The sequence below is a fragment of the Coregonus clupeaformis genome, chromosome 18 (assembly GCF_020615455.1).
Source record: "Coregonus clupeaformis isolate EN_2021a chromosome 18, ASM2061545v1, whole genome shotgun sequence".
Lineage (NCBI taxonomy): Eukaryota > Metazoa > Chordata > Actinopteri > Salmoniformes > Salmonidae > Coregonus > Coregonus clupeaformis.
Genome location: NC_059209.1, coordinates 21430240 through 21448388, shown reverse-complemented (window position 1 = coordinate 21448388; position 18149 = coordinate 21430240). Strand labels below are relative to the sequence as shown.

General features: G+C 41.6%; 1 protein-coding gene and 1 pseudogene across 6 annotated transcripts in view; both read right to left on the bottom strand.

The window, feature by feature from the left end:
- Window positions 1-18149, bottom strand: part of LOC121551985 (vacuolar protein sorting-associated protein 13A) — a 72297-nt gene that overhangs the window by 9464 nt on the left and 44684 nt on the right. For all 6 annotated transcript variants that reach the window (XM_045226797.1, XM_041864693.2, XM_041864694.2 and 3 more), the window contains 4 exons: window positions 17815-17884; window positions 16107-16221; window positions 2398-2511; window positions 2010-2155 (listed from right to left, as the gene is read on the bottom strand). In XM_045226797.1, the coding sequence (XP_045082732.1) occupies window positions 2010-2155; window positions 2398-2511; window positions 16107-16221; window positions 17815-17884 (445 nt within the window). The remainder of the gene's footprint in view (window positions 1-2009; window positions 2156-2397; window positions 2512-16106; window positions 16222-17814; window positions 17885-18149) is intronic.
- On the bottom strand, window positions 8815-10246 carry LOC121551986 (annotated as a pseudogene).

Below are 18149 nucleotides of genomic sequence, written 5' to 3'. Positions count from 1 at the left end.
TCTTCGGGGCTATCTGAGCTCATTCAGATGAGGTATCAGGCCGGGGACCAAAGCAAGGAAAACTGACTCTGTATTGGACTGACAATCTCGATTAAGAAAGCTAAATCAAGCTACTTTTTAAGCTCTATCTCTGACTCTGCTGGTGATTCTTAAAAATTTTGGAAAACAATAAATGCACGGAAGCGTACAAATTCCTCTTCTTCCCTGCCTAAGCAAGTTTTGTCTGACTCTGGCATCACTGAGAAGAATGGAATAAGTAATGCTTTTATTCTTCATCATCATCATCATCATCATGGCAGGCTTTTTATTTGAGAGAAACTGTGGTTTAATTGACCCTGGTCGGTCAATCGACTGCTCTTCCCTCGGCCAGCCTCTAGCTGATTCAACTTCTAGTGAATCTGTTTTCATTTCAACAATTTACTATCTGTGATGTGCTAGATGACTTACTTAAGATTGTTAAGGTCCATTTTTGCCGCAGCTGTCTGCCCCCCTTATTGTTGAATCATTAACCCATATTTCTAACCTGACAATTATATCTGGTACTATCCCCAAGGTATGGAAGGCAGCCCATGTACTCCTCCTTCACAAAGGTGATGACCCTTGTGTCCTAAATAATTAAAATCGCCCTATTTCTAAACTTCCTTGCCTAGCTAAAATATTAGAATCCTTAATTAATTTTCAGCTAAGATCTTTCTTATCTTTGAAATGTATTCTAAAATGTACATCAGTCGGGTTTTAGACCAGGTCATAGCACTATCTCTGCTGCATCCCTAGTTGTAAATTATGTGGTTAACTGTATGGAAAAAAGGCAACAATGTGCTGACCTGTCAAAGGCTTTCGATACTGTTGATCACTCACTGCTAATTTAAAGGCTTTCCTCAAATTGGCCTAGACCAGGATACATGTAACTGCTTTAAAATTACTTGACAGATAGAACTCAATGTGTATCTACTGATGGTGTTAAATCAGGTTTCCTGGATATTACGAAAGGTGTCCCGAAGGGGTAAATTCTGGGTCCTGTACTTTTTACACTAACAATATAAATTTTTAACCTGCACTTGTATGCCAATGATACTGTTGTGTATGCTATTGCCCCCACAGTTGACCAGGCTCCATCTGAACTAGTCTGCCTTCATTCTATTACATAAAAACTTGACTGACCTGAAATTAGTATTGAATGCAGGTAAAACTAAGTATACATTGTTTTCTAGAGCACAAAAATAACTGACGATTTAAGCATATGTACTTTGGATGGTGTCTACATTGATCATGTCCCTTATTACAAATATCTGGGCATCTGGATAGATGAAAAGCTGTCCTTCAAAAGGCATATTGATGAGTTAGTTAAGAAGCTGAGAATACAAATGGGCTTCTTCTATAGAAATAGGTCCTGCCTCTCGCTAAATAGTAGAAATCAGATTATTCAGTCGACGTTCCTATCGGTCCTAGACTATGGCGACATCATCTATATGAACGCAGCTGCCACTTCATTAAAGCCATTAGATGCAGTTTATCATCGCACACTGCGCTTTATTACGGGCGAAAATGTTGGCTCTCTTTGATGTCACGTACAGTAGGTTGATACATTGCTATGTTTTCATTTATAAAGTCCTTTTACAAAAAGTCAAACTGTACCTAACATCTTTACTAAACTTTAGACATACGAGTTACCACACCCGGTGTCAGGGACGGTTAACTCTGGAAATTCCTTTGGTCTCTACTGAGTTCGGTAAATCAGCTTTTAGTTTTCTTGCACCTTAATTGTGGAACAATTTTCTAAATGTTCTTAAAATGTGATGTTTTGGTGCCTCTAGGGCAATTCATAAAGCTGATTGAGGACCTTATAACTGATTAATGTTTTATTTATTTTTTATGACCGTGTTGTTCTTTCTGCTTGCATTTTGTATTAATATTGATGTGTGTATTTTCTGTAATTCAGGGCTCATCTGTAAAATTGCCCTTGGTCTCAGTATGACTCCCTGATAAAATACAATTGTATGTGTACATACTTGAAGACGACATCCTGCACGTCAGTGAGGGTTGCGCCGATGCTTTTCAGCAGCAGATTGAGGGACTGGACAGGGATGATCTCGGTCTCCCTCTTCTCCTTGTTACCATCCTCTCCTCCAGAACTCAGAGAGAAACTCAGGTGCAGCTGCCAAACAAACATGCATTTTTATAGATAGATCATCCCTAGGGCAGATTTACTGACCCTATGATGTGACCAGGAAAAAGTCCAAGCCCATACGTTTTTACTGGTCAGAAGCCCTTGCTATGGTACATAACTGGTCAATAACACTTCATGACTAAAGGGCCTAGAGATTTTAATGGTCAGACCATGGTGTCCTAACGCAATATAACACACAGTAAATGCACTGTGGTGACACCGAAGCTTACCTTGATAGGAGAGATGTGGAAGTACTCATAGAGACTGATAGGGGATGTGTCAGTGGCCGACACGTGGTTGAGCTCTGTCTTCAGATACTCTATGTCCTTCTCAAACAACTCCACCTGAACACCACACACAGAGACAGAGGAGAGAGAGAGATACAATGGAGTCTTAATCCTGATTGGCTCTTTGCACATACTAGTTCAATTTAGCTTTCTGGTTCGTTACGAACTCAGAAGTTAATTCAACTAGCATATGCAAAGAGCACCACTAGAGATTACTGAGGCTACTGTAATTGAGGTAGGTAGTGGGAGTAATGTGGGGAAAAGAGATGGGGGTCTCACTCAACATTGTGCTGCCTTATTTATAGACCTTTCCATGGCCTTAGACACGGTTGACCATCACATTCTCATTCAAAAGGTTACCTGAATTAGGCCTGGACCAGGCTTCTTGCAAGTGGTTTGAGAATGATCTGTCAGACAGGACACAATGCGTGATTTCTGATGGTTTTCAGTTTAGTTTCTTGGGTATTCCGAAAGGTGTACCGCTGGGGTCGATATTGGGACCGGTTCTCTTTACTATTTATATAAATAATTTTAGTCTGTTAAAACTTGTAAATATGAATCTGTATGCAGACAATACTGTTATGTATGCCATTGCCCCAACCGTAGACCAGGCATTGTTAGAGCTGCAATCTGCCTTACAAAAAGTCCTGGTTGGTTTAAAACTTGTACTTAAATGTGGGGTAAGACTAAATATACACTATCAGTCAAAAGTTTGGACACACCCACTCATTCAAGGGTTTTTACCGAAGATAGCCCTATTTGGTAAAAGCTCAAATAAGCAAAGAAAAACGACAGTCCATCATTACTTTAAGACATGAAGGTCAGTCAATACGGAACATTAAGAACTTTGAACGTTTCTTGTGCAGTCGCAAAAAACATCAAGCGCTATGATGAAACTGGCTCTCATGAGGACCGCCACAGGAATGGAAGACCCAGAGTTACCTCTGCTGCAGAGGATAAGTTCATTAGAGTTACCAGCCTCAGAAATTGCAGCCCAAATAAATGCTTCAGAGTTCAAGTCACAGACACATCTCAACATCAACTGTTCAGAGGAGACTGTGTGAATCAGGCCTTCATTTTACATTTTAGTCATTTAGCAGACGCTCTTATCCAGAGCGACTTACAGGAGCAATTAGGGTTAAGTGCCTTGCTCAAGGGCACATCGACCGGTTTTTCACCTAGTCGGCTCGGGGATTAGAACCAGCAACCTTTCAGTTACTGGCACAACGCTCTTAACCACTAAGCTACCTGCCGCCCCATGTACAAGTAATACTGCAAGGACACAGGTTTTAAGAAGACAATTTGGCAGCAAAATAAATAGAGAACAACAATTCTAAAATGACTTAACCTGCACTGTATGAGTATAATAACTTGGATAAAAATAAAATCATTCTGTCTACATTTAGGACAAAAGGATGTGAAATCTGAAAAGACAAAATGATATAAAAATTACAACATATGATCAGCAAGCCAACAACACAACGGTACTCTTTAGAGATAATCCTGTGAGTATTGATTACAGTAGTTTAGCTGAGTTAGATACCGGTTAACAGTGGTTAAAAATCAAGAAGCACATACTATGGTAATATTTTGATGGGCAAAGAGATGGGGGGAATACAAATGATGAGGAAGGAGAAGAATTTAGACAGTATGCTGACTCTAATCAAGGACAGAGTGAGACAGAGGGACTAACGTCAGAATCACGCAAGGAATTGTATTGTAACCATATTATCCACGCAACGGAGAAATACAGGAGGGATGAACGGAAATTGGCGAAGCAGTGGAGTGAGATTCTGAGAAAACTGGGACAGTTGCAGCTGGAAGAGCTGACAAGAAAAGACAAAAAGAAAACAAACTACACCTGTTCTCCAAGAAAGTCAACAGATACCGCTTCAGCAGCAATGCCAAAGATCTACTACCTTACCAGTAGTGAATGTGTATACACACCACTCCCCTGGGCTGTGGCAAAACAAGAATAATGAAAATGGACCCAAGATATCAATGGTACCAACCACAGCATCAAGCACACCAGAGTGGTGGACCAAGAAGACCAGGTGTCTGCTGGGGGTGCAATCAATTAGAACATATGAGAAGGGATTGTCCTACCAACCCATGGCTGCCTAGGCAACCACAACAGGAAAATTGGCAAAGAAATGGCACCAGCTAAGATGAATGGCAGCAGTCTTAGAACTTGTGGGAAGGACCAAAACAGGATAGCTAGAGAAGCATTTATTTTGGACTAGGGGACAGGGGACAGCACTAACTTATTGTGGGTTCTGGATTGGTTACACAACAATTTATATTTTTACTAAGAATAATGCAACAGGTTGAAATTATTAGATTACCGGAAAGTGGTTATGGGTTTGTTATGTTATAGGTGTATATTCCACTTAATGAAACATGATAAATGTCTGATGTGTCTTGGTTGGGAGTCTTTTCTGGGATTGATGGAAATACCCTACAGAATGAATGATGAAGGAGATGTAGGAGACCCACGTCTCAAACAATATTTTAATAGATACTTGGGATCAAATACTGATTCCTTACACAGAGAAATTGACTGTATTTGTGGTTACGGAAAAGCCTCGGGGTTTAAGTCTTATGGGATTTTATTTCGTTTTATGTGCGCTGAATTGTAGAATTCACCGGAGAAGGGAGCAGTCACAAGTGATGTTTTTGAGGGTTGTCTGAAAGGAGGGATCAGGAGATGTGGCAAGAGAGTGAGAATTTCAAATGTAGATTGTGTGGACTGATTAAGAGGTATCAAAATGGAAACTAACTAAATGTGTACTTTTTCTTCCAGGAAAAAGGGGGGAGTGATTCTCTTTTCTTTTAAATATTTTCTGAGACTACTGTTTGTTTATTGTTTTACTATATGGTGTTCGAATAACCACAAACAAACTACTTAGTATGAAATGTTAGCTGTATAGGATTTTTATTTCTATTTTGGGTTTTTTGACAGGATGGAAGTGAAATATCTTAAAGGGGCATACACATGTAATTTGGGTTTTTATTTACTGAGGGATAAGTAAATATGTGTGATTTATTTTGAAAAGAGATGTACTAAGGACTTACTGTACACTCGGGATACAACATTTATGAAATGTCTTGATGGTTGTTAATGAGTATACTATTGGATGAAACAATTAATTCAATATAATAATATAATAATAATGAATGATTTCAATGACCTCTGAAATCTGTCCTGGCTTTATAGTGTGACCTGATCACCCGCACTGTAAATTCTAGAGGCATGCTGAATTAGGGGGTTAGATATAATAAGGATAATTGTGAAGAAGTTTATAATTTGGAAAAAATCCTATATATATATATATATATATATATATATATATATATATATATATATATATTAGTCCAAACAGGACAAGGATGAAGTGAGAGAGTTAGTCCTGAAGGAGAGGTATTCCTTGAATAGTGTTATGGGATACAGTTAAGTAAAGATAAGCTCAAGGGTTGTCATTTTAAGTTTAGTTATTATTTTTGGTTTGATAGGCAACATTGTTGTTGTTTTGTTTTTTTGAACACATGAATCACAATGTGATGCATGTGTCCAAGGGGGGAAGTTGGGCTTACAGAGGTTTTAATGTTTTATAATGGTTTTGTGGGGAAATATGCAAGGTGTATTAAGGATATGAGCAGTAGTAATAATGTGTTAGGTTAAATCTTTTTTGTTTTTGTGATAGGAGGCATGGTGTAGAGGGGGTCTGTCTATGAAATAAGTGGACTACAACAAGCTGGAAGAGCGTGTGCTTCATAATCTCAAGGCTTCTCTTGACGGATGAGAGGACATAAGTAGCATACCGTGTCTCACCTAACAATGTTCTTAAGATTTTATTTTCATGGGTGAAGATAACTCTGCCCAACTGAGTGGGAGAATCTGAGTATTTTCTGTGCCCTGGAGACTATGTGATTGCAAAAGATTACAGAAGAAAGAGCTGGAAAGACCCTATGTGGAGGGGCCCGTCCCAGGTGTTGTTGGCTACCTCAATGATGGTAAAAGTGGGAGAGACAGATACTTAGATCCATGTTTCCCACTATAGGAGTGTTCCAACCTCAGCCATTGGGTAGTATTGTTGTCTTTTGTGTTTGTCTGTGCTTGTGTCTTTGCAGCAGTAACTCCGAGCTTCCCTATGGGTAGGCTGATAGAAGGACACTCTTCGCAGACCGATGTTGATAGATTGAGAGGGACTCTGGCTGATCCGGAGACCCTAGTGACGGAAGAAGGTTAACAGCTAAAGTGACCATACATCGTCGTCCAGGTTACACCAACAGTGGTACGGATAGAGGGGAGCGCGATCGGGTATCATCTAAACCATTGTACCAGAGTGAGGGAACTGATGACTAGGAGACCACCGAGACTTTCAAGACCATCCAGACCACAGAGAGAGTCCAGACATTCAAGATGTTACTACGGATGGTGTCGTAATGCATAGCAGAGATAATTCAGTCCAGAATGGTGTAAACCTCAATAAAAACCAAAAACTCTCTACCCGGCTGAAGAGGAACAACAAAGGAGGTGAAGACATTCCTGTCCGACACCACCTCTGCCAGGAGACCTGAATCCAGCATCAAATCAAAGCAATCAATTGCCTTCTCTTTTGTGCCTTTTCTCTCAAGAGTGTGACAGGAGTCCATTTGGAGTCGGCATGAATAGAGATTTATTCAAATATAACATCTCTGATGGTGCTGGTATACTGGTTGGCAAATGGACAAAACAGAATGGGGATAGAGGTGAGGTGGTTCAGGTGTGACATTGGAATTGGGACATTGCCATGGGCAATCCAAGATGAACTATGAAGCTATCTGAAGAACATAATGAAGACGCCAGAAGTTTGAGTGCCGGTAGAGGAGGGGAGTGTATGTTGAGGTAATATGTTGATTGAGGAGGTATTATATACTGCTAAATTTATAGTAATTTAGACTAGGAATGAATTAAGATACTGATCTGTTGTAATTCTCGTTATGAGGAAGTTAATGCTAGAATTATTATAATGTAAATATGCATTCTGCCAGTGTCAATATGTGCCAGGGTGAGAGTTTTAATTTTGAATGATGGAACCAAGGTGACAAACTAAGAATTGTCATCCTAAAGTTGTTTTGGGTAATTAATTTGATTATGATTATAAATTATAAGTGGACTGATTGATCTGAGTAAGTTATTAATATTAATGCCTAGTGATGTTGACATTGCAATTAATGGATTAGATATTGATATTGATTATTTTGATTGTTATAATACTTGTGATATGGGTGAAAAAGGTTATGTAAGCTAAAGATATTGACACCATTCTTAACATGTCCTAGATATTATTGTTAAGACAAAGTTGCATATTTTGATGTGTTAGGATACTAACACATATATGGGAAATGCTATAACTAAACAAAAGTGGGGAGCAATGTTTACAAAGAAATACATTCAGATCAGGGAGCTCCAGGAGCTCCAGGAAAATTTTGTAAATGTTAAAGGAGGACCAAGGTACTGTCCATTTGGGAATTCTGAATGTTTGTATTAAGTTGTTCCTGGGGGTGGATGGGCCTGCCATGGTTACAAAGCCTAATAGAACAATTTGGAGGTTAATTTAGAGGAAAACCTTCCAGACTTGTAACCAATACCTGACTGGGCTCTGGGTCCTCATCAGGATGGGTCAAACAATGAGGAATATATATTGGTTTAAATATATGCATATAAAACGTAACCACATATGGCAAGGCTAAGAATAAGTTAAATGCACAGGCTTACATTCATTTTAAAGTAAATCTTTGTATTATTGGGACATTGTTGGAATGTCCAGAGGGGGGATTATATGGTAATATGTTATGTATCATTAAGGAAAATGTTGGGAAATGTCAAAGGTAAAATACATTAAACATGATTGACATTTTATAATCCAGATGCATGTCTAAATAAGGAATATAGCCAATACAGTGTGTAAACATGCTTTAATGAATGTTTGTATATTATTTTAAAAGTGTCTGAGCCACGCCACCAATATAATGAGATAAGGAAAAGAGGCCTCATATGGATAAGCGCCCATGGCCTTTTGGAGTAAACAACATGTGTTATTGGACTTTGAAAGATAATAGTGGCGTGACAGTTAAAGATGTTAATCAGTTATCTTAAGGGGAGTAGCTTTGTATGCTATGTAAACATGACTGTGCATTTGTGTGTGTATAAAAGATCTCTGAGCCAAAGAGAGACAATTGCTCCATGGAGCAAGCTCGGCTTTATTATGCAAATAATAAAGTCTAATTGTTGGATTCACAAGCTCCAGTCTCTTGAGAGATATTTTTGAGTTGACTACTTTTGAGTCAAATATTTCTATGTCAATACATCGGACAAAGAGTTATGGAGAACTGACTTCATCATAGTGCAGAGAATTACAAGGAGAGGGGGATGAGGGACTGGACTGGGGGCGCTACAACTCCTCCAGTCACACAGTAAAACACAGATGGGTACACTTGACTTGACCAATGGACAGGCAGAGACAAACCACTGGAGAGAGAAGGTTATTGGTGGAGGATCTGCTGCAGCACCTCCAGCAAATGTTTCAGGCCATAGATGTAGCCTTGGTCCTGGCTCTCGCTGGGGAAGAAATGGGCAAAGTCAATCATCCTCACCTCCACTTCGCTGGCCCTCTGCTCTGGATGTGGCTCCCCACGGCCTCCCTCCCCCACCCCAGACTCTTCTTCCAGTTGGGCTTTGATACCGTTGCCGTTGGGTTGCTCTGCTGGCACCAGACCTGGGCACTTCCACGTGCTGTTGTCCTCCTGGGGGTTTGGGCCTGTCGTGGTGTCGCCGGTGGCGGTGACTTTGCCATGGTGACCCCGGATGCAGCCCTTCTTGTACATGGTGTACAGGCTGTAGACGAGCGGCACGGCAACCCGGATGTTGTTGTTGTATTCCAGTACTTCTTCATTGGGCTCGCAGCAGGCGTCAGCGGCAGACGTAGTCTTCTCTGGGGGGCCCCTGAAGACATGGCCCTCAGGGCTGGGAGGGGGCAGGCCCTCATATACAAACAACAGAGAGCTAGCGTAGAAGGTTAACTGGCTCTGGCCCTCGAACCATCGCAGGATGTTCTGGACCTTCAGGATACTGGTAGCGATGGCATCTTTTCTCAGACTCCTCCCATTAGAGAAGAATTTGGATAAACCATCTTTGATGGTGTCCTTGAGAAGGCCTCGCCCATAATGTTGATCATACGAGTGATATTCGTCAGAGTTGACCTTGTACACCCTCATTCCAAGAAGCAGGAAGCCAACTTCCTCCATGAGAGGGTACTTCTTGATCTGCTGGTCCCGCTTCTCGTGGGAGACATAGGGGTCGTAGCTCTTTTGGCCGATCTTCACATCCATAATACAAGGCTTCTGGAACCGCCGAGTCACGTCCTCCAGTTTCAGGTACAGCTCGTTAGGATATTCAGGCGAGGACCAGGTGCCAAAGTATTTAGGGCGGTGATGCTGGAGGTCCAACAGACACGGGTCGCCGCAGTCCTCAGCGTAGACCTTGCTGTAGAACTGCATCTCTAGGACCTCGGGGAGGGGGCTGGAGCTGTTTGAGTACTGTGCCATCAGGATGTTGCAATATGCCTACTTTACCAACGCCATACTTATGACCGGCCACCTGATGGGAGAGCGGCACACATCTGTTCAGGTGGACCGCCTGCGATCCTCCCTGGGCGTTCTTCTCCTTCACAGAGCCGGAGAGACAAGTCCCCAGGTTCACCATGGGTCTATTGATTTCCAGTCTTCCCAAAGCTAAAGAGGAGTCCATTATCTGATGTTGAGTCGACATTCGCAATTCAATGGCTTTCAATAAAATGAAATACGCAATCTATAATTCACATGTTGATATTAGTTAGGTAATCAGCGCAACCCCCGCACAATTTCATCGAATTTGTCAAATGGGTGCGCGTTCAGCACCAAGTCTAACCTAGTATTTACAATGTAGCAAGGCTCCAAAAGCACCGCTACAATGAGTTTAATATCTTGGTCGGCAACATTAATACAGTCTGGCCACATTCCACTTCCTCAAGGAACTGTTCGGACGACACAAGACCGATATTTGCGTGCAATGTCGAAAAGTGAAGAGTTTCTTCTAAACTATTTATAGCGCGACCCGTTTTGTTTGCTATTTGGAAAACACATACATTACAAACAAGCCCTGTTGTTTGCTGCTTACATTACACGTCCCACAATGCTAAAAGACAGGCTGCTAACCGTGACATCATATCTGACGTACAGGCTCCTTGACGCGAAATTGTTTATCAATAAAAAAATAAGCACGGGAAACAATATAATGTCGGACACGCTATCGATGTCTTTTGAAGAATTGCAAGGATCTTCACATTCAAACATTATCCAATGTGTGTGGCTGTGCGGCTATCCCATCTCATCTTGCTAGCTAACGTTACCTACCTACACTTCATGGTCGATTTGCTGCAAAGAAACCACTACTAAAGGACACCAATAAGAAGAAGAGACCTGCTTGGGCTAAGAAACACGAGCAATGGACATTAGACCGGTAGAAATGTGTCCTTTGGTCTGGAGTCTAAATTTGAGATTTCTGGTTCCAACTGCCGCGTCTTCGTGAGACGCAGTGTGGGTGAACGGATGATCTCTGCATATGTAGTTCCCACCGTAAAGCATAGAGGTGGTGGTGTTATGGTGCTTTGCTGGTGACACTATCTGTGATTTATTTAGAATTCAAGGCACAATTAACCAGCATGGCTACCACAGCATTCTACAGCGATACGCCATCCCATCTGGTTTGGGCTTAGTGGGACTATCATTTGTTTTTCAACAGGACAATGACCCAACACACCTCCAGGCTGTGTAAGGGCTATTTGACCAAAAAGGAGAGTGATGGAGTGCTGCACCAGATGACCTGGCTTCCACAATCTCCCGACCTCAACCCAATTGGGATGGTTTGGGATGAGTCGGACGGCAGAGTGAAGGAAAAGCAGCCAACAAGTGCTCAGCATGTGGGAACTCCTTCAAGACTGTTGGAAAAGCATTCCAGGTGAAGCTGGTTGAGAGAATCCCAAGAGTGTGCAAAGCTGTCATCAAGGCAAAGGGTGACTACTTTGAAGAATCTCAAATATGAATATATTTTGATTTCTTTAACACTTTTTTGGTTACTACATGATTCCATATGTGTCATTTCATAGTTTTGATGTCTTCACTATTATACCACAATGTAGAAAATAGTAAAAATGAAGAACAACCCTTGAATGAGTGTGTGTGTGTATATATATATATATATATATATATATATACATATATACACACACACACAGTGCCGTCGAAAAGTACAGACCCCTTGACCTTTTCCAAATTTTGTTAGGTTACAGCCTTATTCTAAAATGGATTAAATTGTTTTTTTCCCCCTCATCAATCTACACGCAATACCCCATAATGACAAAGCAAAAACAGGTTTTCAGAAATGTTTGCTAATTTATTAAGAACAAAAAACTGAAATATTACATTTACATAAGTCTACAGCCTTGATTCTTCTTGCGTATGACGCTACAAGCTTGGCACACCTCTTTTTGGGGAGTTTCTCCTATTCTTCTCTACAGATCCTCTCAAGCTCTGTCAGGTTGGATGGGGAGCGTTGCTGCACAGCTATTTTCAGGTCTCTCCAGAGATGTTCGATCAGGTTTAAGTCTGGGCGCTGGCTGGGCCACTCAGGGACATTCAGAGACTTCTCCCGAAGCCACTCCTGCGTTGTCTTGGCTGTGTGCTTAGGGTCGTTGTCCTGATGGAAGGTGAACCTTCGCCCCAGTCTGAGGTCCTGAGAGCTCTGGAGCAGGTTTTCATCAAGGATCTCTCTGTACTTTGCTCTGTTCATCTTTGCCTCAATCCTGACTAGTCTCCCAGTCCCTGCCGCTGAAAAACATCCCCAAAGCATGATTCCGCCACCACCATGCTTCACCGTAGGGATGGTGCCAGGTTTCCTCCAGATGTGACGCTTGGCATTCAGGCCAAATAGTTAAATCTTGGTTTCATCAAACCAGAGAATCTTGTTTCTCATGGTCTGAGAGTCTTTTGGCAAACTCCAAACGGGCTGTCATGTGCCTTTTACTGAAGAGTGGCTTCCGTCTGGCCACTCTACCATAAAGGCCTGAGTGGTGGAGTGTTGCAGAGATGGTTGTCCTTCTGGAAGGTTCTCCCATCTCCACAGAAGAACTCTGGAGCTCTGGCAGAGTGACCATCGGGTTCTTGGTCACCTCCCTGACCAAGGCCCTTCTCCCCCGATTGCTCAGTTTGGCTGGGCGGCCAGCTCTAGGAAGAGTCTTCGTGGTTCAAAACTTCTTCCATTTAAGAATGATGGAGGCCACTGTGTCCTTTGGGACCTTCAATGCTGCAGACATTTTTTGGTACCATTCCCCAGATCTGTGCCTCGACAAAATCCTGTCTTGACGCTCTACGGACAATTCCTTCGACCTCATTGCTTGGTTTTTGCTCTGACATGCACTGTCAACTGTGGGACATTATATAGACAGGTGTGTGCCTTTCCAAATCATGTCCAATCAATTTAATTTACCACAACTGGACTCCAATCAAGTCGTCGAAACATCTCAAGGATGATCAATGGAAACAGGATGCAACTGAGCTCAATTTCGAGTCTCATAGTAAAGGGTCTGAATAATTATGCAAATAAGGTATTTTTGCTTTTAATTTCTAATAAATTAGCAAAAATTTCTAAAAACCCGTTTTCCTTTTGTCATTATGGGGTATTGTGTGTAGATTGCTGAGGATTTTTTATTTTATTTAATCAATTTTAGACTAAGGCTGTAACGTAACAAAATGTGGAAAAAGTCAAGAGGTCTGACTACTTTCCGAAGGCACTATATGCGCCCATCTCATTTTTTACATTTACATTTTAGTCATTTAGCAGACGCTCTTATCCAGAGCGACTTACAGTTAGTGAGTGCATACATTATTTTGTTTATAAAAAAAATTCATACTGGCCCCCCATGGGAATCGAACCCACAACCCTGGCGTTGCAAACGCCATGCTCTACCAACTGAGCTACATCCCTGCCGGCCATTCCCTCCCATACCCTGGACGACGCTGGGCCAATTGTGCGCCGCTCCATGGGTCTCCCGGTCGCGGCCGGCTACGACAGAGCCATCTCAGTGAACTAATCCATTGCGGAGGCCTAGACTAAAAGGCAATTTATGCTTGATTCGAAAATGTGGTCGGAGGCTCCATATGGACGGTGTGATACAATTGCGGAGCCTCCAGAGGCATGCAGAGGCCAAATCGAGCTCTGTACCGCATCGCAATGCACCTCCAAAAACCTTAAACAATGCGGAGGGCTCTGTATAGCTCCGCATTGACATGATTGGTTGACAGTAGGTGGGGGCGGTACATCCTGTATAAACACAAACTCACTCCCTTGACAACAGCTCTGCACTGCTCCGCGAAGCACAAGAAGTATGAATGTCCTGACTTCTGCTGAGGCCATTTCACTGTAAATGCTGCATGGCCAATGCAGACGTCAGATTGACCATGCGCCCAGATGCACAATGCACTTCTCTCTCCAGAATGCGTTCTCCCGCCAATTTGCGCAAATTCATTGTTTCATAACTTTATTGAGCGAATTGTTTGCATCTGATTGTTAGTGTATATCAATTCCCAATTACATATATCACCAGTAGTACATTTACCGTTAATTCCTATAATTTTTAATCTACAATGTTGGTTACTTTGGTTACGGTCATTTCTTTTAATGCATTCAATATTATTATTCCAGTTTTCCTGTTCTCATTGTCGGACTGGACACATTGTTTTCAGAGTGCACAACCTATGCTACACTTGTGAGAAATAAGTTTAGGATTATTTAATTCCATTTACGAGTTCTGTCAATTTAGTCATTGTCTTTTGTTTGGGGCGCTCCTGTGGATGTTGAGTAAGGACGCGCACGCATAGAAGTAGGCCTATAGGCTACCTGGCCTGTGTGCAAATGTAGGCATATAAATGTGCCCATTAGGGGATCTGATTGGCTTAATGCACCACCACTAATGACCTGTGGAGCTTCTCAAAGTAATGTTGTCTTCACCTCAAACAGCAAGCAAACGAAGTTGGTTATTAAATCCATTGAGAATTACAATAGTTCTTCAATGTATTTGAAAAATCTTTCCAGCTCTCTCCCTTTCGTTAACCACTCAGCGTGAAAGGGAAAAATGTCATGCTCTGATCCAGTAGAAATGTCATAACATAGGCTTCTTATCAGTGCTTGACTTGGACTGAAATAGGTTCCTGTACTCAATGTGGGTGCTGGTACTGTTTATATTTAGGTGCAGGAGCTCCACAATACCTTTGAGCTAATATTCTATAAGAGGAACAGGAGCTCAAGCATAGAACATTTGAGGTGCCGGTACTCGGCTCCGGTGAACTCCTGCCCAAGTCATCACGGCTTCTTATCCCTTGCGCAAATAGCCTACAGCTGTGTCTGTCCCGAGCTCACTGGTGCAGGAAACTGATGACCCAGAATATTTTACACAATGTTGCAAGTTCGCTAGCACAAGCTTCGGGCCGGACCCAAGTTAATGCAATGTTTCAAATTCGTTGCAGACAGGCCATGTGTAGCCATTGTGGTTTATAGGATATTTATCAGGATATTTTCTACCTGCAGGTTGAAATGTTTTTATTTGTTGGCTTTATGTAGGCAATTTTTAAATCGTTGGCAATAGAAGTTACTTTTAGGTTTGTATTATTTTCATTTAGATATGAATAACCACATGACAATGATTGAGATATGAAGACGTAATTATAAATTAAATGAAACTATTTCACGAATATGTGCATATGAAAACCCTAACTGGCACGCAGATCGGTAGAAATGGTAAGATAAATTGGCATTCCACTTGAGAAAGGTTGCCGACTCCTCGTGTAGCCTGTTACCCGCAACTTCAGGAGAGTAATGGCAGAATCTGCGAAAGCAAGCAGCAGCGGGAACAGAATATACTGTAGTTGGGTCAGGTTAAGTTTTTTTTCTTCTGGTTATCTGGATCTCTGGCGCCCTCGAGGCATCAAACAGTAAGTTTAAAGCATCAGACAAGCTCAATGCACATAGTTGATTTTATGAAAACACATACGGTGTGTATATAAATGGAAAGATACGTTTAAAAATCTTGAGCAACCGATTGGTCGAAAGAACAGACGACTTTCGGACGACCAATATATTTTTTTGGTCGGGGACAGCTCTAATCACAGGTGACAGTTTTTTTTTTATGAAGCTCTACTACACAAGCTTCCAATTTACCCAACTTTGTTGTTGAAGTATAAAAACATGAGTTACCAAACCCGTTCACAGGGTTGGTTAACTCGAGGTTCCTCGGGTCTCCACCGAATCAGGTAAATATTTTCGTTTTAATGCACCTCACTACTGGAACAATTTACAAAACTCATTACAATTGGATGTTCTGGTGCCGCTGAGGCAATTTAAAGTGTTAATTGAGGACCTAGTAGCTGAGGAATGTAACCGTTTTTCTTACATTTTGTGTTGTGCTGTTTTATTTTACATTGTATTTGATTGTTGCATTACTGTGATCAGGGAACCCTTGAGAATGAGACCCTGCTCTCAATGGGTTTTTCCCTGAATAAATAAAACAAATAAAAACCTGCTGCTCTGATGTCATCACGCTGGCGTTCTCCGGAGTGAACAAATCCAAGATGGCATATAGGAAGCCCAGGTCCAACTTCAGATCCATCTCCTGGATTAGCACCTTGAAATACCTGACCACAACACGCCAAGAAAGGGATGTTTGTACACTACCGGCCAAAAGTTTTAGAACACCTACTCATTCAAGGGTTTTTCTTAATTTTTACTATTTTCTACATTGTAGAATAATAGTGAAGACATCAAAACTATGAAATAACACATATGGAATCATGTAGTACCCAAAAATGTGTTAAACGAATCAAAATATATTTTATATTTGAGATTCTTTAAATAGCCACCCTTTGCCTTGACAGCTTTGCACACTCTTGGCATTCTCTCAACCAGCTTCATGAGGTAGTCACCTGGAATGCATTTCAATTAACAGGTGTGCCTTCATAAAAGTTAAATTGTGGAATGTCTTTCCTTCTTAATGCGTTTGAGCCAATCAGTTGTGTTGTGACAAGGTGGGGGGGTATACAGAAGAAAGCAAAGAGAAATGACAGTCCATCATTACTTTAAGACATGAAGGTCAGTCAATACAGAACATTTCAAGAACTTTGAAAGTTTCTTCAAGTGCAGTCGCAAAAACCATCAAGCACTATGATGAAACTGGCTCTCATGAGGACTGTCACAGGAATGGAAGACCCAGAGTTACCTCTGCTGCAGAGGATAAGTTCATTAGACTTACCAGCCTCAGAAATTGCAGCCCAAATAAATGCTTCAGAGTTCAAGTAACAGACACATCTCAACATCAACTGTTCAGAGGAGACTGTGTGAATCAGGCGTTCATGGTCGAATTGCTGCAAAGAAACCACTACTAAAAAGAGACCTGCTTGGGCCAAGAAACGCGAGCAATGGACATTAGACCGGTGGAAATTTGCCCGTTGGTCTGGAGTCCAAATTTGAGATTTTTGGTTCCAACCGTGTCTTTGTGAGACGCGTTGTGGGTGAACAGATGATCTCTGCATTTGTATCTCCCACCGTAAAGCATGGAGGAGGAGGTGTTATGGTGTGGGGCTGCTTCACTGGTGACACTGTGATTTATTTAGAATTCAAGGCACACTTAACCAGCATGGCTACCACAACATTCTGCAGCGATACGCCATCCCATCTGGTTTGGGCTTATCATTTGTTTTTCAACAGGACAATGACCCAACACACCTCCAGGCTGTGTAAGGGCTATTTTACCAAGAAGGAGAGTGATTGAGTGCTGTATCAGATGACCTGGACTCCACAATCTCCCGACCTCAACCAAATTGAGATGGTTTGAGATGAGTCGGACCGCAGAGTGAAGGAAAAGCAGCCAACAAGTGCTCAGCATATGTGGGAACTCCTTCAAGACTGTTGGAAAAGCATTCCAGGTGAAGCTGGTTGAGAGAATGCCAAGAGTGTGCAAAGCTGTCATCAAGGCAAAGGGTGGCTATTTGAAGAATCTCAAATATAAAATATATTTTGATTTGTTTAACACTTTTTTGGTTACTACATGATTCCATATGTGTTATTTCGTAGTTTTGATGTCTTCCCTTTATTCTACAATGTAGAAAATAGTAAAAAAATAAAAGAAACACCCTTGAATGAGTAGGTGTTCTAAAACTTTTGACCGGTAGTGTATGTGTGTGTGAGAGAGAGAGATATGGAAAGAACGTGAACTATAGCGATGGACTCACTTGATGCGTGAGATATCAGAGTGCCCGGCTGCCCTGGTAACAACGCTGATGTCGGTCAGAGGTTTGGGCTCTACAGGAGAGAGAGGAGCAGAATACCCGTCACGATATGTTAATCCAGAGTACTCCAGTCTAACAATGCCTCTGGGTGCGTCCCAAATTGCCCCTTTTGCCTATGTAGCTATATACAGTGGGGTCTGAAATTATTGACACCCTTGATAAAGATGAGCAAAAATGACTAAAATAATTCAAATGCTGAGCATGTATTGTATGCTCCAAAAAAAAAGTATATTATTTTATACTAATACAATTGCTCAGAGAAATAGATTTTGTTTAAC